This window comes from Musca autumnalis, unplaced genomic scaffold (assembly GCF_047663935.1).
Source record: "Musca autumnalis isolate F117 unplaced genomic scaffold, ASM4766393v1 scaffold_3, whole genome shotgun sequence".
Taxonomy (NCBI): Eukaryota; Metazoa; Arthropoda; class Insecta; order Diptera; family Muscidae; genus Musca; species Musca autumnalis.
Window position 1 is genome coordinate 28373443 of NW_027411866.1, and position 22649 is coordinate 28396091.

A 22649-nucleotide genomic window follows, 5' to 3' on the forward strand; every position below is an offset into this window, starting at 1 on the left:
AGAAAAAAAAACGTTGACTTTTCTCCACATAAGCTTTTTGCTTATTCCGACTCCTGAATATTATCCGACCATCACCAAAATAAATAGGCTTCTTCCTCTGTGGGACCCGCATATAATTCCAAAAACTTCGTGACGATCCGATCAAAATTGCGACCTGTAGCGTGATTACAAAAAAAAATCGGAAAATGGTGTTTGAGCAGCTACGACAACCTACTTTACATGGTTGTAAAAGTGATGTTTTTTACTTTCCTTGCCAGGTTTGGCTTTTGATATACCTCTTAAAGAAACAGAGATATTAGCTTTGAAATAAAACGTTGACCTTTCTCCAAATAAGTTTTTGCCCATTCCGACCCCTGAACATTATCCGACCATCATCAAAATCAATAGGCTTCTTTCTCTTTGGGACGCCCATTAACCCTCAAAATTTCGTGACGATTCGATCAATAGTGGGACCTGTAGCGTGATTACAAAAAATCGGAAAATGGGTGCATTATCGACTATTGCCATATCTCTGCTATTTGACCACCTACGACAACCTCCTTTACCTGATTGTAAAGGTGATATTTTCTACTTTCCTTGTCAGGTTTGGCTTTTGATATACCTCTTAAATAAACAGAGATATTGGCTTTGAAATAAAATGTTGACTTTTCTCCAAATCCCATTCCGACCCCTAAATATTATCCGACCATCACCAAAATCAATAGGCTTCTTCCTCTGTGAGACCCCCATTAACCCTCAATTCGTGACGATTCAATCAAAATTGGGACCTGTAGCGTGATTTCCAAAAAAAAAAAATGGATAAATGGGATGTATTATCGGCTATTGCCATATCTCTGATATTTTACCACCTACGACAACCTACTTTACATCGTTGTAAAGGTGATATTTTTTACTTTCCTTGCCAGGTTTTGCTTTGATATACCTCTTAAAGAAACAGAGATATTGGCTTTGAAATAAAATGTTGACTTTTCTTCAAATAAGTTTTTTGCCCATTCCGACCCCTAAATATTATCCGACCATCGCCAAAATCAATTAATCCTCAAAATTTCGTGACGATTCGATCAAAATTGGGACCTGTAGCGTGATTTCCAAAAAAAAAAATGGATAAATGGGATGTATTACCGACAATTGCGATATCTCCGTTATTTGGTTACCTACGCCGACCTAAATTACATCATTGTAAAGACGGGATCTTCTACTTTCATAGCCAGGCTTTGCTTTTGGAAAGTTGCCAACCAAAGCTGTGATATTCGTCAATATAATTAAAATCGCAAAAATGAAAATTGGGGTTTTATTTGCTAGTATTGTGATATCTTCGTTGTTTGATCACCTACGAGCACCAACTTTACATCATATTTGCTTTGAAAAAAACGTTGTCTTTTTATCCACCTAAGTTTTTTGCCCTTTTCGACCCGTAAATATTACCCGACTATCACCAAAATCAATAGGCTTCTTCATCTCCGGGACCTCCATGAATGTCCAAAATTTCGTGCGATCCGATCAAAATTGCGACCTGTAGCGTGGTTGAAAGGTTTAGATGGACAGACGGACGGACGGACACACATAGCCAGATCGACTCAGCTCGTCGAGACATTCATTTTGGTATATATAAGTATATTTCGATGCGTTACTAACTTTTTGGCCAAAACCAACTTTTAATACCCTCCCCACATAGTGGTGTAGGGTATAAAAGCAGAATTTAATTTTATTGCATTAATCTGCGTGTTTTGTGATTTCAACCCTCTGTGCGATGTGATGTCAAGTGGCATGGTTGCTATTTGTCATAATGTCAGACGAGATATGACTTTTTTTGTTTCCTGGGTGGGTGTGATGCTGAATCTTTTGTTTTTTTATTCCTTTTTTTAGTTGATGTTGTTTTGTTTCATTCGCTTTTTGGCCACTCATCTTTGCCCTTCTTATTCATCCACATAGTCTGGCATGATGTGTTTTTCTTATTGGACAGAATGATCTCATCATCTTATAAGTTTTAGCCGCCTAATATGTCACCAGACCCGCAAAGCGACACTTACCCACAAAGTGGACATTCATAGGTTCATTATGCACCCATAACAGGACAACTTCTTGCTGTAAACGTTCCAAGAACTGTCCTTAACCCTCCGTTGGACACCTGAGTCTAGCCAGGCCTTTTTCATTTTATTTTGCATTTTAAACTGGGTTAAAGTAAAGCTATGGACCTGAGATTTCAGGTAGCTTCATGAAATTTTCTTACCTTTCCAACGAAAGAAACATGAAGTCAAAAGGATCACCAGAAAAGGAGCTACAAGGATTTTTTGACATACATATCACATTCGTAACACATGAGTCTGGTCAGACCCCACCTATTTTTTATTGAAAAATTTCCAAAATTTTTCTTAAAATTGGTTTTTTTCTAAATTATTTGACAGAATGAATACCATTTTATGAAATTTGTCGCATTTCACCCTACCATGTCTTCAAAATTGCACGTAAAAAGGTCGCAAAAGTAGGAGATGGGTTTGAAATCAGTGTACGTACCACAACCTAAAAAAATCCCTTGGAAATAGGGTTACACATTTATTTTAGACAATTTTACACATAACTGGACAAATAAAACCCATTACAAAGCCTTTATGCTCTTTTTGTGGAGTGGAATGGTTCAAATATAGGATTCTCCATATGAATTAGAAGAAAGTCCTTAGGACATATGCCCTCATTTACCTATTGATATTATCGTTATTGCACTGTAATAAGCTGTAAAGTTATAAAATAGACCCTATTCATTCAGAGTAATACCCCAAAATAAAATATAGTGCATTGAAGTTATATATAAATAGGATTTTCGAGCATAGAGACAAGAAAAGTAAGAATTTTTACTCCATAGGCATATGTCCGTTTTTACTACCTTGATAAAATTAATTATATTTAGTGTTTTTCGGTATGTTTTTTTGACAAATAACGATTATATATGTAAGATTAGGATCCTTAAAACATATTCTACAACTTTTTATACGAAAATATTAATTAAGTTTACTAAAAAATTTATATTTATTACATGGGTCTGGCCAGACTCATGTGTTACGAATGTGACAAACAATATCGGTGTCCAACGAAGGGTTAAACTATTTTTAAGGGAGTTTTTTTTTCAACATTTGTGTGGGAGGTACCCGAAGGAGTGGATCGCTACAGTCCATATTCGTATTTCTTTTAACCTTGCTTCATATATAATAATATAATAATTGTTTCACTAACATTCCAGATGGGACAAGGGAGACTTCTCTCATAGATATGAGTCCACCCCGATTCACATTAGTTCAATGCTTGATATATTACGATATGCAAAATTTAGACAACGGCGGTTACATCTGTTGGGAGTTACTGTGCGCATCAATCATTTTAGTTTAGTGATCGTAGAGTCTATTTAAAGCTTTGAGGGTATTATCTGTGGAAGTATGTGAATGGTAAAAAATGCTTGAACTTATTTATCCCTAATAAGTCAAACATTAACAAATTAATTTTTATGGGATCTATGTTTGGTATAGAATTTTACGATGTAACATTTTTGGACCATATCGATTACTCCGTTTAAAAGTTATTATGCATACCAACCGTTCAGACGGGCGGACTTGGCAAGATTGACAAAAATGTTTGTAAAAAGGATTTGGTCTCAACATATACAACGTACAGTTGGCGTCTCAAACCATTATTTGAAAAAAACAAATTTTTGTTTGTATTCATCCATAAGGAAAAAGGAAACATTTTTATTATTTATTTGTAATTGATTTTATAAATGGAAAAATCAAATTATATATTCGTAATATTATACTTTTGGACGTAACAGCATTTCGACATATTTAAACGAATAGTGCCTGCTTTTCCAATCAAAATTATACCAGGTAATACCAGTGGTATTTGCATCCTCTTTTTGTCGATATGGTCCAAATATGTGGCTGAAAGAAAAGTGTATTAAAATTGATAAAAAATACAAATTTCAATGGTATGACATGAAAGAACTATACCTGGTACAACAGTAACTAAACCACCATGCACCTTCATAAAATTTGGCACAATTTCCTTTATCAATTCCGTCATTATCCTCATCGAATGTGGTAAAATGTTGTCCATCGTGAATCCGCATTGCATCTCCAGCCGTTCCACTATATGCACCCAATAATTTAATTTGATATTTTTCCGTTTCATTGCCTATCTGAAAGTCATCATAGATAGCGTAACGCTCCTCATTGTCCCACGTTTTAAGTATTATTTTTAATTCTACATGTGGTACAGCAGTGGTTAATAGATGAAGTTTTTCCAGACCAATGAAAAACTCTCCAGAAGGTGGATTACCGAAGCCCGCCTTATACTCGGCCCAGTTTTTATAAAAATCGACGGATCCATCCATTCTCCTTGCAATCGTTGTCCATATAGACCTACATTAATCATGTAAAAACAACATAATCAATTTTAAACATTTTGACCACAATCACTTTAAATAATACTCGTAATCCATGTTAGTGAGGTATTGACTGACCGACAGATCAACACCAAGATGAAATTGGCTGATGCTAAAAACTTGAAATCTAGACGATGTAGAATTCTGCAATTCGGTTTGAGGGTCGCTACTGGAGGGTAGAGGGGAAAAACGAAAAGTGCTGAGCTTAAGTCTTGAAAATAGTTAAGGAGGTTATTTTGAAAATTATTAAAAAACATTTTTTCTGGAACTCCTACCTCCCATTTTTTCCATTTGATCCAAAAAAAACTTATACCTATATGAAATTTTATGGCCATCGGTTAACGTTAAACCGTGTCAACCTAGCGCTTTTGTTTCCATAGTTATTTGTAAGGAAGGGGGGCAAAGTTGCATTTTCACGAAAATTCTCTAACAGCCATATTTATGGTACAATCGATACAAAATCTTTACCAGTTCATTTTTGTGGCTAAAACCCGAATTCTATGAAAATCAAGACAGAATTTGATATTGGTCTAATATGCATATTTGACCAATTACACTGTGTGTAATTTTTTGAGTCATGGAAAATTAACCATATTTTGATACCGACCGCAGCGTAATGGATGTCAAAAGACATCATTTTGTCAGGCCCATATCTTCTAAACTGCCAAATATTTTGGATTACTTGTAGCAGCCAACTTGTAGCTATCGTCGTCAAAATAGCAAAACAAATGGATTTTTATCCTCTTTTTTCGGTTTCTGCTCCATAGAAACAAAACCATTAAAAGTTCAATAAACCAATAAACCACAATAATCTAGCAAAGATTTCAGTAAACAACTTACTGGAACATTTGAGCTCTCTATGAACGGTTCTTAAAGGTCAAAATTGCAAAAATCTTTAGAAAATATTATTTTTTTTCTCCAATTCTGGTCCATAGTTACCGAAAAGTTCAAAATTCAAACAAACAAACAACTACAACAACTAAGAACGGCCCGGCCGAACTTGTTATACCCACCACCACGAGTTGTAACGAAGTAAAATGAAACACTTAGTTTCCTTTCGTTTATGAAGAAGACTAAATACCAAATTTCAGCAATTTCAAAATACCAAAATTCTATAGTTGCTATATCAAAACTTCGATCTATACCGACAAATTCCTGGCGGAAAGATTTTAGACTCAAGCAAAACTAAATAAAAAACTTCCTTCAAAAAAAATACGCTTCTTCGCTTCGAATTTCAGTCGGAAAGGTTTTTACCTCCAACGTAGACTAAATACCGAATTTCAGCCATTTCGGTGGTTTGTCGCCACAATCTTTAAAATACCAAAAATTGGAATGTACCGTTCTATAAGGGCAATATTAAGGCGTGAATATATACCTAAAAGTTTCAGGTGAAAAGTTTTGCAACCCCAACGAAGACTAAATACCAAATTTCAGCCATTTTGGTGGAATATTGAGGCCACAACCTACAAAATACCGAAAATCTAGAGGTATTGTTCTATGGGAGCTATATGAAGGCATGGACATATACGGACAAATTTCATATGGAAAGTTTTATACGCCAAATGAAGACTAAATACCAATTTTCAGCCATTTCAGTGGATTATTGTGGTCATAACTTTCAAAATACCGAAAATCGGAAAGTACCGTTCTATGGGGCCTATATAAAGGCATGGACCTATACGGACAAATTTCATATGTAAAGTTTTATACCCCTAATGAAGACTAAATACCATTTTTCATCCATTTCAGTGGATTATTGTGGAGATAACCTTCAACATACCGAAAATCGGAAAGTACCGATCTATGTGGGCTATATGAAGGCCTAAACATATACCGACAAAATCCTGTGGGAAAGTTTAAGGTAAAATTTTCCAGCGATTTTGGTGTGATAATGAAGCTAATACCTTCAAAATACCGAAACTCGGGTGGTACCGTTCTATGGTGGCTATATAAAAACGTTGACCGATATTGCCCATTTGAAATACCAAACATCCTAGGAGTAACAGAAACATCTACACCGAATTACAAAGCTCTATCTTAAAAATTGCGAGCTGTATCTTGATTTCAACAGACGACGGACGGACAGACGGACATGGTTATATCGACTTAGAATTTTATCCCGGATTATTGTGGCCATAAACTTCAAAATGCCGAAACTCGGGTGGTACCGTTCTATGGGGGCTAAATCAAAACGTGGATCGATATAGCCCATTTGCAACACCAAACATCCTAGGAGTAATGGAAACTTCTACACCGAATTACGAAGCTCTATCTTAAAAATTGAGAGCTGTATCTTGACGTACAGACGGATCAAGAATATACATACTTTATAGGGTCTCCGATAAATATTTCGATGTGTTACAAACGGAATGTCAAATTTAATTATACCCTCCATATTATGGTGGACGGTATAAAAATGTACCTAAGATCTCAGTAAACAACTTTGTAGAACATATGAACATTCTAGGAACGGTCCTTCAAGTTCAAAATTCCATTAATTTTACCTATTCTTTCCTGTTCAGGTACATTTTTTTATTTGTTTGTTTACTTCAATTCTGATGGATCTGTTATCTGTAGACCAAAATCGGAAAAAAATTATGACGAAAATTTGGCCTTGAAGATGAGGTTGAATGTAATAAAACACTATTTAAAACTTACTTGGTGTCTTTTTTAGTTACCCCGCTAAGGTAATCATTAGCTATTTGGATGGTTTTTGTAACAATTATCCTATTTGGGGACATTGCGGGCCTACCCTCTCCACAAAGTTATAAAGTACCAGAATGTGCCCTGTAACTTTCTTCAATTGGCAATATTTAAATTCGAGCCGATTTTCACAATTTTTTGTAGGATTCGTTTTTTAATTCGGAATCATGAATTGGTAAAGCTTTAAATCGATTGGAAAATAATTGTGGTCTGTTGAGCTACATATTTCCTGGAAATTCGCCTTTGGCCTCCGTACAAAGTACTATGGAAATGAAGATGGGTTAAGGGGCACGGTTTATCGTTAAAAAATCATCATACATTTGTGTAGAAATCATTTTTTAGTCACAACAATGATCTGGTAAGGTGTTTGCGTCGATTGGATCATAAATGTGTCCCTTAGGACCATTATTATATGTGTTCTTTTACTATCTGATGGATTTGAAAACGCAAAATAAACCAATTTGGAGGCATTAAAAATATAATTTTTACATTTAAATTTAACGCCAAGAAGTTCCTCCTTGAAAATCAATCATCACTTTTAACTTTAAGTTAACCAGAACGCTATAAATCTGTTCGGTAAATCCAAAATATAACAAAAGAAGATTTATAATAATGAGGGTTAGAGAATTTTCGTGAAAATTCACCTATGACTCCATACAAGTTACTATCGCTCAGGTGACACGGGTCAACGTTATCCGATCGCCATCAAATTTGAAATATAAGGGTTTTGGATCAAATGGAAATAAAAATGTGGGGGTGGGAGTACCAACAAATTGTTTTTTTTTTTCTTCTTTGGGGTCAGTCTAATGTACATATGTACATATGTGCGAAAAGTGATAAATGCTACAAAATGTTATACTACTTGGTATTAGGTGCACGGATAGTGCTCACATTCTGAAATTTGGTATTGGAGTCACTGTTGGTGTGTAGGGTTGAGATGAGGAGGTGCTTTTCGAAAAGTACTACCTGATATTGAATTTGGTATTAAATGGTCTAAATTTAGTACGTTTTTATTTGCTGCAGGAATCGAGATCAAACCAGTTGGAAATTGAATCTTCAAAATTGTCTTAATACAAGATAATGTCACCGAATTCGTCACTCTTTTGCCTTGCAAAGTGTCATGCATAAACTAAATTTTTTAAAACGAACAGAACACAAAATATATTTTTTATATTTTGACGGCAGTGATCATTTCTGGTTGAACATTTGAAGTGTTAAGATCAACGCGGGTGCTAAATTGATAAATAAAACAAGTGAGCAAAGGCTATAGTCGGGATGGGACCGACCATGTGATACCCTACACCACTACCCCTGTGCATAAGCTTTTCACTGCTAAACTTTTCTTTTAGGGAATATAATCCGACTACCACCAAAAATAATATGCCTCTTTCTCTCTGGGACCCCCATAAGCAACCAAAATTCGTGACCATCCGATCAAAATTACGACCTGTAGCTTGATTACAAAAAATGGAAGAATTCGATGCATTATCGACTATTGTGGTATCTTCCTTGTTCGACCACCTTCGCCAACCTGCTTTACACCAATGCACGATGGGGCCGATGATATGTTTTTGAGGCAAAAAATCACAGGGGCAAGCTAGACCTTCAAAAATTTCGTGCAGATGTTTATAATCGGCCTAGAAGCTAATCTGCCAAATTTGGTTGATATCGGTTTATATATAGATATAGCTCTCATATATATGTTCGCCCGATTTCGAGTAATTGATGGACCAAACACGAAAACTCTGTCCAATTATGATGATATTTGTAATATGTTGCGGAATTCGGACTGGAAATAAGTTTGCCAAGTTATTTTGAAATCGGTTCAGATTTGGATATAGCTCCCTTATATATTTTCGCCCGATTTGAGGTATTTCGTGCAACAAACACGCAATTTCTGTCCAATTTCGAAGAAATTTGAAACGTGTGACAGGATTTGGTCTAGAAATATGTTTGCTAAATTATATTGAAATCGGTTCAGATTTGGATATAGGTCCCATATATATTTTCACCCGATTTTAGGTATTTGGTGCAACAAACACGCAAATACTGTCCAATTTCGATGAAATTTAAAATGTGTGACGAAATTACGTCTAGAAAAAAAGTATGCCAAATTATATCGAAATCGGTTCAGATTTGGATATAGCTCCCATATATATTTTCACCCGATTTTAGGTATTTCGTGCAGCAATCACGCTATATATGTATGTCCAATTGTGATGAAATTTAAAGTGTGTGACGGAATTTGGTCTTGAAAACATTATTGAGACATCATATTGAAATCGGTTCAGATTTGGATATATCGTTCATAAATTTTCTCTGTCGAAGTTAATTGTTTCCTCAATTTAGTTGGTTGATACCGAACTTCCTTGAGAACATAGTTTAAATATTTTTCTTTTGACAAATTGGCCGAAACAGAGGCGGTATGAATCAAGGGTTTGGTACTGTTGCCGTGTTCATAGCAGACTTCCGAAGCAAGTTTTCTTCCTTCACTATAATCCACATTAGGGCGCCCTCTCTTCTTTTTATCATTACCTTGTTCTAGCGTAAATACTGTGTCGCTAGCTAACAATAAGCTTTCAAATTGTAATACACGACTTTTTGACCTCCAATTGTTTATCCATTTTTGTTTAAGGCGTGCACAAATATTATAAATTCTATAAGGAGTTTAGGTTTTCGCTGATTTTCAAACCAAAAATTAAAAATATTCAAGTTTTTAAGTTTTACGAAATCTGGAAGTTGGTAATTTTTTTATTCGCAAGTATACGCAAAAATTCTTTCCAAAATCTGTTAGCCGACATTGTCACCTTTCACTAGATACATATTTTTACGAGAAAGCACCCTGAAGTCGAAAGTTCTACTCCAAAGAACACATGGACGATACCACAGACTACATCAAAAACCATCACTTACTGATACAACAAATTATTGACCACATCTAATATTACATTTACACTTTTAATAATAATCTTAATTTACATACCATTACCCGTATTTTCCATTTTTAAAAAATAGATAATATCAACAGATCAGGTTTTGGCGCCAAAATACTTAAATTGTTTAATTACGACTGAATGTCAGAAATAAACGGAATCATAATTATGACATCTTTGACAGCTTGGCATGTCGCCGTGGGTCGTTGCCAGATTGTAATTTTTTTTGGTTTTGGAGGTTTGAACGTGTTAAGAATATAATTCCGTTATTGTTTGTTTCAATCGTTGACTTGAAAAAAATGACTTTTTGCCTCAAAAACCTGCCATTGGCCCCATCGTGCAATGTAAAGGTAATATTTTCTTCTTCCATTTACAGGCTTTGCCGTTGGAATACCACTACTAGAAGCCGATATATTCTCAAAGAATAAAACTTTGAATTTGTCTCCAAATGAGTTTCTCCCCATTCCGACCCCTAAATATTATCCGACTATCACCAAAATCAATAGGCTTCTTCCTGTGTGGAGCCCCCATCTACCAACAAATTTCGTCACCATCCGATCAAAATTCCAACTTGTAGCGTGGTTACAAAAAATGGAAAAATTGGGTTTATTGCTGAATTTTGCAATATCTCGGTTTGCTCACTTACGCCAACATACTTTGCATCAATATAAACGAGATCTTTTCTTCTTCAATTGACGGGTATTCCTTTTGGAATACTCCAACCAGAAGCGGAGATATTCGCATAAGAAAAAAAAACGCTGACTTTCCTCCACATAAGCTTTTAGCTTATTCCGACTCCTGAATATTATCCGACCATCACCAAACTAAATAGGCGTCTTCCTCTGTGGGACCCGCATCCACTCCCAAAAAATTCGTGACGATCCGATCAAAATTGCGCCCTGTAGTGTGACTACAAGCAAATCAGAAAATAGGATGCATTACCGACTATTGCGATATCTCTGTTGTTTGAGCAGCTACGACAACCTACTTTACATCGTTGTAAAGGTGATATTTTCTACTTTCCTTGCAAGGTCTTGCTTTAGATATACCTCTAAAAGAAACAGAGATATTGGCTTTGAAATAAAACGTTGACCTTTCTCCAAATAAGTGTTTGCCCATTCCGACCCCTGAATAGTATCCGACCATCATCAAAATCAATAGGCTTTTTTCTCTTTGGGACCCCCATTAACCCCCAAAATTTCGTGACGATCCGATCAAAATTGCGACCTGTAGCGTGATTACAAAAATATCGGAAAATGGGTTGCATTATCGACTATTGCCATATCTCTGCTATTTGACCACCTACGACAACCTACTTTACATCGTTGTAAAGGTGATATTTTGTAGTTTCCTTGCCTAGTTTTGCTTTTGATATACTTCTTAAAGAAACAGAGATATTGGCTTTGAAATAAAATGTTGACTTTTCTCCAAATAAGTGTTTGCCCATTCCGACCCCTAAATATTATCCGACCATCACCAAAATCAATAGGCTTCTTCATCTGTGAGACCCCCATTAACCCTCAAATTTTCGTGACGATCCGATCAAAATTGCGACCTGTAGCGTGATTTCCAAAAAAATAGAAAAATTGGATGTATTACCGACTATTGCGATATCTCCGTCATTTGGTTACCTACGCCGACCTAGGTTGCATCATTGTTAAGACAGGATCTTCTACTTTCATAGTCAGGCTTTTCTTTTGAAAAGTTTACAACTAAAGCTGTGATATTCGTCAATATAATTAAAATCGCAAAAATGAAAATTGGGGTTTTATTTGCTACTATTGTGATATCTTCGTTGTTTGATCACCTACGAGCACCTACTATACATCATTAGAAAGGTGATATTTTCTACTTTAATTGTAAGGTTTTGCTTTTGGTATACCCCATATAGAAGCTGAGATATTCGCTTCGGAAAAAAACGTTGTCTTTTTATCCACATAAGTTTTTTGCCCTTTCCGACCCCTAAATATTATCCGACCATCACCAAAATCAATAGGCTTCTTCCCCTCCGGGACCCCCATCATCGGATCGTGACGATCCGATCAAAATTGCGACCTGTAGCGTGATTACAAGGTTTAGATGGACAGACGGACAGACGGACAGACGGACGGACGGACGGACTGACGGACGGACACACATAGCCAGATCGACTCAGCTCGTCGAGACATTCATTTTGGTATATATAAGTATGGGTCTACGACCACTATTTCGATGCGTTACAAACTTTTTGGCCAAAACCAACTTATAATACCCTCCCCACATAGTGGTGTAGGGTATAAAAAGAGTGAAAAAAAGTGTGAAGAGTGATTTTGAAAAATTTGGTAAGTAAGATTAAAACATACGTTGTATTATATATTACTAGCTAAACCCGGTGCGCTTCGCTACCCCGATTAAGGCACATAATAAAGCAATGCAAATAATTAAATTCCCTTTAAATTGTACAATTTTTATACCCTCCACCATAGTATGGAGGGTATATTAAGTTTGTCATTCTGTTTGTAACACATCGAACTAATCATTTGCGACCCTATAAAGTATATATATTCTTGATCAGGATAAAATTCTAAGACGATCTAGCCATGTCCGTCTGTCCGTCTGTCCGTCTGTTGTAATCACTCTAGCGTCCGCAATAATTGAGATAGAGTGCTGAAATTTTGCACGCGAGGGTCTTTTTTCCATAGGCAGGTCAAGTTCGAAGATGGGCTATATCGGTCCACTCTTTGGTATAGCCCCCATATAACGGTACCTCCGAATTTGAGGTATTTTGACGTTCTTCGCCACATTTGCAGACCGAATTAGCTATAATTTGGCACTTAGGGTTCCTAGTGATCAACAAACTTATATCCCAAAGGATATGGGCATAGGTCCATGTTTTGGTATAGTCCCCATATAACGGTACCTCCCGATTTTCGGTATTTTGAGAATTTTAGCCACAATTTTTAACCGAACTATCTGCAATTTGACATTTGAGGTTCTCAGTAGTCATGAAACATCCCCACCAAGCATCGTCAACATAGGTCCATGTTTTGGTATAGCCCCCATATAACGGTACCTCCCGATTTTCGGTATTTTGAGAATTTTAGCCATAATTTGTAACCGAACTATCTGCAATTTGACATTTGAGGTTGTCAGTGGTCATGAAACATCTCCACCAAACATCGTCAACATAGGTCCATGTTTTGGTATGGCCCCCTTATAACCGTACCTCCCGATTTTCGGTATTTTGAGCATTTTAGTTACAATTTTTAACCGAACTAGCTGTAATTTGACACTTGAGGTTCTCAGTGGTCATAAAACATGTCCAACGAAATATCGTCAACATAGGTCCATGTTTTGGTATAGCCCCCATATATCGGTACCTCCCGATTTTCGGTATTTTGTGAATTTTAGCTACAGTTTTTAACCAAATTAGCTGTAATTTGACATTTGAAGTTCTCAGTGGTCATAAAACATGTCCAACGAAAAATCGTCAACATAGGTCCATGTTTTGGTATAGCCGCCATATAACGGTATCTCCCGATTTTCGGTATTTTGAGAATTTTAGCTGCAATTTTTAACCGTACTAGCTGTAATGAACGGTATTTTTAGAATTTTAGCTACAATTTTGTCTATTCAAAAATAATCGTCAATATAGGTCCATGTTTTGGTATATCCCCCCATATAACTGTACCTCCCGATTTTCGGGAATTTTCAGTGGTCACGAACTTTCTTCACTAAAATTGTTTTGATGAAACTACCCTCAATTTGACTCTTGAAGTTCCCTACAGCTATAAAACTTTTCCGCCAAACAATTTAAAGATAGGCTGACTCTTTGATATAGCCCCGTAGCTGGTACCTTTCACCTAGCTGAACACATTTTTTTAGATTAGATTAGATAACACTGTGCAACAAAATGGATGTGAAAGTCTGAGGCACCGAAAATTCCTCTTCGGGAAGAAAGGCCTTGGTGAGTATATTATGAACCCCGAAGGACAGATCCGCTATGAGTCGAACTTCCGCGTTATGGCGTGATGAAATTTTTGTTAGAGACCCTGTGGCCGTCAGGAATTAGCGTTATACCTTTGTGCACTGTTGCTTAAGTGCTCTACAAAAACAACAAACAAAGATATAATGCTAATTCATGATGGCTTACAGGGTCTCTTGCAAAAACTGCATCACGCCATAACACGGAAGTTCGACTCACGGCGCATCTGTCCCTCGGGGTTTTTAATATACACACACCAATGGCTTTCATCTCCAAAAGGAATTAACTCTGCCCCAACATTTGTGTTCACAGTGTAATTTAAGCAATAGTGGGAGGCAGTAGGCGTCTATCCATTGTCGAAAAGTTGTTCCACCTAAAGTTGTGGAAGGACCCTAATTATTCCATTTTAATTAAGACTATTTTATGGTGGAGGGTATAAAAAGTTCGGCCCGGCTGAACTTAACGACTTTTTACTTGTTTAAATATTTCAATGCATAAATATAGGATGACGGCGTTTTCTTCCCGTTCAGTGCTATGTATGGAGCTTAACATGATATTTTTGTAGGTACTCTTACGTAGGTCACATTTACAAATAGTACTCTTATGTGGTATGTGGTACTTAGTATGTGGTATTTAGTAAATGTAGTCTTGGTTAATTTCTTTCTGACTATAAGTACACGCGAACTATAATGATGACTTTTACTGACATCAAAATCGCTACTTAAATAACGAATCAGAAATTCAATATTTTATATTTGATATTTTTTTTATTAAAGAACAAACTGAAATCTGAAGTGATTTCACAATAATTTTGCACATATTTTACAAATCTTGACAATAATTTCAATATAATTTGTCAAACTTAATTGGACATACATAGCGTGTTTGATAGATCAAATACATGAAATCGGCCGAAAATATGTTCGGGAGCTATAACTAAATCTGTCTCGATTTCAATATACATTGGGAAATTTTTTGGACATGTATAGCGTGTTTGGTGCATCCAGAATTTCATTGAAATTGGACATATGTACATAGCGTGTTTGAAGCATCAAATACATCAAATTGACCGAAAATGTATATGAAATTGAAATCTGAAACCATTTCAATATAATTTGAAATTTCATTGAAATTGGATAAACACACTACGTTTTTAATGCATCAAATACATGAATATATGAGGAGCTCAGTGCGAAACGGCCCACTGTATCGCGAGTTCATATTAACTGTGGCCAAAAATAGAAGGAGTTATCGTAGGTGCATCAATTTTGGTACACATAACTATTATTGACTTACAATCTACAGGATAAAAAATTGTGATGGTCGGTCCACGTTTTGATAGAACCGTACCTCCCGATTTTCGGGATTTAAAAGTTTTAGGCATAATAACCAACCGAAATTACTTAAATTTAGTGGTTAGTCTTCGGCAGAGGTATAAAACATTTCAAAAGAGAATTGTGGGTGTAGGTCCACGTTTTGATATCGTGCATAGGTCCGCGCCTTCATATAGCCCCCATAGGAAAGTAATTTCCGATTTTCGACGTTTTTGCCTGATTGGCACACCGAAATGGCTGAAAGTTTGTATTAAGTCTTCGTTGGGGGCTTATAACTTTCCACTATAGAACCGTACCTCCCCATTTTCGGTATTTTGAATGTTGTGGCCTCAATATACACGCGAAATAACTGAAATTTAGTTTTTGCTCTTTATATGTTTTGTAAACATATTGAATACATCAAACTCTTGTCTTTATATTTTTTGGCCGATTAATGGTAAACAACGGTCCACTTTTTGTAAAAAATCGAATTTTGACTTTCGCTGTTCACCATTTTTTGAAAGTCTCTCATATTAAAGTATTATTGTTGAGTACTTAATAAGCCCACAAAAATATATGATGATCCGTTCATTCATATAGCCAACATCGCAGAGCCCTTTGTTAAAAATGAGATATTTATATTCTAATCAATAAATTTGTATTACGAAGTACTTGATTTTTACCACTTTTGGCCAAGGTCGGGACACTGTGCGGTCTAACCCACGCGCCCAAAAATTGAATTGTCTATAAAGATGAAACGGGAACCTTTTGAAATACATTCTAAAAAATTCCATATTGCATTATTTTAGAAGGAAGTAAAACATAATGTTATTCAATGCAATATGGATTTTTTTTGTAGACATTTCAATAGGTTCTGTTTAGATCTTTATAGCCTGTTTGATTTTTTTGGTCATGAGGGATAGGTCGTTTTGGCGCTGGGCGCCACATATATGGCAGCTATATCCAAATATGACCTGTTTTGAAGATAATTGACAAAAATATTTTTAAACCACATTCCAAATTTCAATGAAATTGGACATACATAGCGTGTTTGTTTTATCAATATATAAAATCGCGTAAAAATATATATGGGAGCTATATCGATATCTGAACCGATTTCTATGGAATTTGATATACTTATTTCCACATCAAATTGCGACATACATAGCGTTTTTGGTGCATAAAATACATCAAATCGGCCGGAAATATATATGGGAGTTATACCGAAATTTGAGCCGATTTCAATACAATTTGGTATACTTATATCTAAATTCCTCTCCGCCACATACCCAAATTTTGGAGACTAAATCTATTACCGTTCAATAGATATCCGCGTACAATTTTTACATTTTTTGGAGATACCTCCGATCCCGATGCTGTATCTCCAGTTCAACGTAGAATTTCAAATATTTATATATCCAATGTTAATTTCAGGCGATGCAGCAATATTCTCTGAAAATCTTTCTTCCAAATATATTTTTGCAAATTTCCGCGATATCTGAAAAATTATATACGCCAGATCCTTCCATGGATAAATACGAACAGGTTGAGACCATATTCTCTGGCAATCTTTCTTCGAAATATATTTTTGCAAATTTTCGCGGATTTTTTGCGATATCTCAAAAATAATATACGTCAGATCCTTCCTTGCATAAATAGGAACAGTTTGAGACAATTTTTTCTGACAATCTTTCTTTGAAATATAATTTTGCAAATTTTCGCGGACTTTTTGCGATATCTCAAAAATAAAATACGTCAGATCCTTCCTTAGATAAATACGAACATTTTGAGACAATATTCTCTTACAATCTTTCTTCGAAATATATTTTTGCAAATTTTCGCGGATTTTTCGCGATGTTTCAAAAATAAAATACGTCGGATCCTTCCTCGGATATATACGAACATTTTGAGACAATTTTTTCTGACAATCTTTGTTCAAAATATATTTTTACAAATTTTCGCGAATTTTTCGCGATATCTCAAAAACGAAATACGTCAGATCCTTCCTTGGATAAATACGAACATTTTAAGACAAACGCGAAACAAATCGGTTGTAAATTGGTCGAGTTTTTGATTCACGTACGAACGTCATTTGAGTTTTATATAATAGACTAGCTGACCCGGTTCCGCGTTGCTGGCCCATCGTTTTGGATTTTATGTAAGCCTTAGTAATCTTTCAACAATTTATCTATCTAATATTGATACCTCTAGATTTTCGAACCGAATTGACGATATGTCGATGTTTTGGCATAACCCTCATACAATGGTATCTCCAGATGTAGAACAGAAAGTTACTTAAATTATAGCTTCCACCATACGATGTGTAAGGGTATAATTAACTTTGTGATTCTGTTTGCAACACATCGGAATATTCGTCGGAGAACCTATAAAATATGTATAAATTTGTGATCAACATAAAAAATAAGTCGATATAACGATATCCGCTATTTAACATAGAACTCTTCAATTTGGTACAGAAGTATCTATTTATTACTCGTAGCATGTTTGGTATTGAAAAGTTATTATATCAGTCCACATTTTGATATGGCCGCCATAACACTGACCGGCCGATTTGCTGTACTTTCAAGGTTTTTAACAGAATTACCGAAATGACAATAACTTGGTCTCCCTTGGAGGCATAAAATATTTCGTTTTGATATAGCTACTCTAACGGTACCTCCGGATATTTTGCAGGTTTTAGTCTCATAAACCCACAGAAATGGCTACAATTTGGTATTAAGTGTTCATTGTGGGTATAAAATATAGAATATTCGGTACAGGTCCAGGTTTTGTAAATAGTCATCGCTAGATTTCTAACTTCGGTATGTGTATGTGTATAGCCACCTTGGGGGTATAAAACATTTCTGCAGAGAATTATTGGCATAGGTCCACGTTCTAATACAGCTACCATAGGACTGTACCTCCCGAATTTCAATACTTTGGAGTTTTTAGAGTCATTATTCCACCGAAAAGGCTACAATTTGGTGTTTAGTCTCCATTATGGGTATAAAAAACTACCGGTAGAAGTTGTTATGTAGCCTCATTGAACGATACATTCCGGTTCTCGGTATTTTCAAGGTTTTAGCGGCATTATTCAACATTATTTGGTATGTAGTCTCCTTTGGAGGTATCAAATATTTTAGCAGAGAATTGTCGGTAAAATCCACGCTTCCATATAGCTCCCATAAAACGATTCCTATCGATTTTTGGGGATTTTTTTCTAACCGAAATGTCTGAAACCTGATTTCAATATAATTTATGCTGGTCGTTTTTACTTGTTGTTAACAAAGTGCTGTTTCATTGAGCACGTTATTACTTTACACTTTTAAACATGAAACATCGGTGATTCATAAAAAATTACTTCAAAATGCTAGTTGAATTTATCTAGACTCTGCTGTATTTCAAGCCCTAAAGTTAATGTTCACGGCGTGTTTGTTGCCCCCTTATTAAATTAGTAAATCTAATCAGAAAGAATAAAGTTTTCAAAAATTGGCCGCAATCGCGATATTCTGATTTAAAAAACCAATTATTGGCAGATGCCACAATTACTATTGTTTTTACTAATACGTCTAATAATCAAATAATCTAATAATCGATTTGTTAAAACCTGTTATTGGAGAGGTCCCCCATCCACTCCATTTTCTGTATTCTACCACCTTATGAACCTGCACACACGGAAGTCTAATTTATAACATCATGTCAGTCTTAAAGAATTTATATACATTTATATAGACCGTAGCATAGTTTACCCGTCGTTTTAGTGACCATTTCACATGTTTAGACTTTCCAGCTATTTAACCATCTTTCAAATTACGTATTGCCTGATTTCTCAATCAATCTTTTGGAATTTCGATCACTCAGTTAATAGCGATTGACACTCATTTTACATTATCGTGGGGTTGATCGCGCTTTCCCACTTATTGAAGACAGAGTTTTTAGCGATTTTGTAGTCACGCTTACTAAAATTAACGATATTATCTTTAATAATACATTTTTGAAAAATTGGGCTGACCGCGATATTCCACTGCCGAGATGACCATTTAGTATGGAGGCAGTATTTATCATAGTATTGCAAGTAATTTTTAAATAATACGTTCAAAAATATCCTTAATTTCACGTTTTCTTAAAAAAATTTGTGGGGGAGGTACCCTGGTCACTCCACTGACCAGTATAAAAAATAGCTAAAAACCTATTCTCAGACCTAAAAACTCCACATACAAAATTTCATCGAATTTGGTCCAGCCGTTTCGGAGGAGTTTAATTTCGAACATCATGGCAGACTCGAAGAATTTTATATATATATGAAGAAAAGACAAAATTTTTTAGTTTTCCATTAAAAAAAAATTAAAAAAATTTTTTTAAGCTACATGAAAGATTTTTGGTGCATAAATTGGGAAAAAAATCCCATTCTTAAATCTGTTCGAGATACTAATTTTGGTTGTTGCGCGCAAAAGTTATGGCGGTTTCAATTCTGATAAAAAGAAAAAATCTTTAAAAGACTCTAATCATTATATTGAGAAACTCTCTTAATTAGGGGCTCCCTACATACTATATGTTTACTGAGGTCCCATAACTTTAGTGAAAAAGTTGTAAATTTTCGCGGAAATTAGGAAAGCATTCAAAACAATTGGTAGTTTACAACTTGTTCTAATAAAATTCAAGCTGTTTATGCATCTGAAAAATATATAAAAAATATGTACGTAATCTAAACATCGCGAAGATTCAAATGAAACCAAAACTATACAAATCCGTTTAGCGGTTTGCATATTATAGCAAAATACAAAAAATATATTGAGGAAATTTATAAAATTTTTGTAAGAGAAAATATTTATTAAAATTTATTTTGTGAGTTAGTTGAAGAAAATGTAGGAAAATCGGTCGGAGTTTTTCTTCTATTTTAGTTAAATTTCACGCAATAAATCACATTTTTTATTCTAATCACTTCTCGAAAACACGCTAACATCTAGCAGAAGATATGGATATCTTTCCAATAAATGTTGGGTTCCTTTAAATGGGGTATAATCTTGAAATAAAATTGTATCGGGTAATGTTCATTTTGAAATGCGTGTAAATCGCGAAATCCTCAAAATCACTTGATACGCATGCGGTTTACCAATACAGCGAATTCTTCTCTTTTAATTTGTACACATTTGCCAGGATTTACTTTGGCCGCTAAGATGTAGCATCGTCTGCAGTTTAGTGTGCAACAAACTGTATAACGCTTATATTTTGCACAAAGTGCATACACTTTTTATGCGCATCCGATTTCACTATCAACCGTGAAAAAATACATCGATCTAAACATATTTCAATAAAATCCATCAAGAACCGTGGATGTAGAAACCGCTGTTTTCGCACAAACGCGAGTGATGATTCACTTTCTTCATTGAAATGGAAACGATCCACATAAAACGCGAATTAGTCAGCGATATTTTGAAAAACATTTTTCGCAAATTTTTCATTTTTTGCAGTAGCCATTTTCGCCGTTTTAGTAGATGGATTTTTACGATCTGTGATTCATATGATCCGGATCGTCGAAAAACTAAAATATCGCGGGGTACCAGCACACTCAATACGATATTGAAAATACTGTACCCAAAAAATAGGTTTTTTAGAAAACATATCGCACTAAATTTTGGCCTTTGGCAGTAGATTACTCTGCTGCTGTGTGGGCTACATACTCAATATACATATCAGATTATGCGAAATCGCGAGTTCTTTAATCCTATAATTGGTTTTTCGAAATATCCGAATGCGCGTCCCAGTTACATAAAAAATACAAAAAACACCTGAAATCCGGCTTCAAAATGTCAGCATCCATAAAAGGTGTATGCAGTGGAAATTTTGGAAAGTGATACATTAGAAGTGTAATCTTCATTTTGTATTCTCCTACTTTTACTTTGGACAGATGTCCGTCATTTGAATGGTTTAATCAGAAATCGAATAGCAATGTAAAAAACCTGTTTAGCTTCAACGTGTTTTTACCTATGGTTTTTCCTTTACGCGGTCGTAACTACCACGTAAATTAAATTTTTTTGCTAAATTTTTGAGCTTTGTACAAAAACATCTAAATTAATCCAGCAATAGTCATAGTTACTGGTAAACTACAATAGTTCGCGTATTATAATAGTGCAAACCTTGGCTTCATGGAAACTAAAAAATTTTGACTTTTCCTCATATATAGATAGATATTGACACAAAGTACATAAATTCAGTAGTATTTAGGGTAAAATTTTATTTGTATACCCTCCACCATAGTATGGAGGGTATATTAAGTTTGTTTTTCCGTTTGTAACGCATTGAAATACTCATTTGCGACCCTATAAAGTATATATATTCTTGATCAGGGTAAAATTCGAAGTCGATCTGAGCACGTCCGTCCGTCCGTCCGTCTGTGGTAATCACTCTAGCATCCACAAAAATGGAGATAGGAAGCTGAAATTTTGGGAAAATGCGTCTGTTGTTTGCAGGCAGGTCAAGTTCGATGATGGGCTATATCGGTCCACGTTTTGGTATAGCCCCCATATAACGGTACCCCCCGATTTGCGGTATTTTGACGTTTTTAGCTACATTTTTAGACCGATTTAGCTATAATTTGACATTTAGGGTTCCTAAGTATTAATAAACTTATATAACGAAAGTTGTGGACATAGGTCCACGTTTTGGTATAGCCCCCATATAACGGTACCTCCCGATATACGGTATTTTGACGTTTTTAGCTACATTTTCAGACCGATGTAGCTATAATTTTACATTTAGGGTTCTTAAGTGTTAATAAATCTATATATTAGAAGTTGTGACCATAGGTCCACGTTTTGGTATAGCCCCCATATAACGGTACCCCCCGATGTGCGGTATTTTGACGTTTTTAACTACATTTTCAGACCGATGTAGCTATAATTTGACATTTAGGGTTCTTAAATGTCAATAAACTTATATAACAAAAGTTGTGGACATAGGTCCACGTTTTGGTATAGCCCCCATATAACGGTACCCCCCGATTTACGGTATTTTGACGGTTTTAGCTACATTTTCAGACCGATTTGGCTATAATTTGACATTTAGGGTTCTTAGGTGTTATTAAACATATATAAAAAAACTTGTGGACATAGGTCCACGTTTTGGTATAGCCCCCATATAACGGTACCCCCGATTTGCGGTATTTTGACGTTTTTAGCTACATTTTCAGACCGATTTAGCTATAATTTGACATTTAGGCTTCCTAAATGTCAATAAACTTATATAACGAAAGTTGTGGACATAGGTCCACGTTTTGGTTTAGCCCCCATATAACGGTTCCCCCAGAT

General features: G+C 35.4%; 2 protein-coding genes across 2 annotated transcripts in view; both read right to left on the bottom strand.

Moving 5' to 3' along the window:
* LOC141396772 (ryncolin-4-like) overlaps positions 1–22649 on the bottom strand; it is a 315108-nt gene that overhangs the window by 77257 nt on the left and 215202 nt on the right. The window lies entirely within an intron of this gene.
* Positions 3698–22649, bottom strand: part of LOC141396773 (ficolin-2-like) — a 47195-nt gene continuing 28243 nt past the window's right edge. The window contains exons 7-8 of the mRNA XM_073972413.1: positions 3996–4406; positions 3698–3926 (exon numbers count right to left, since the gene is read on the bottom strand). Coding sequence (XP_073828514.1) covers positions 3797–3926; positions 3996–4406 — 541 coding nt within the window. The 3' untranslated portion in view covers positions 3698–3796. The remainder of the gene's footprint in view (positions 3927–3995; positions 4407–22649) is intronic.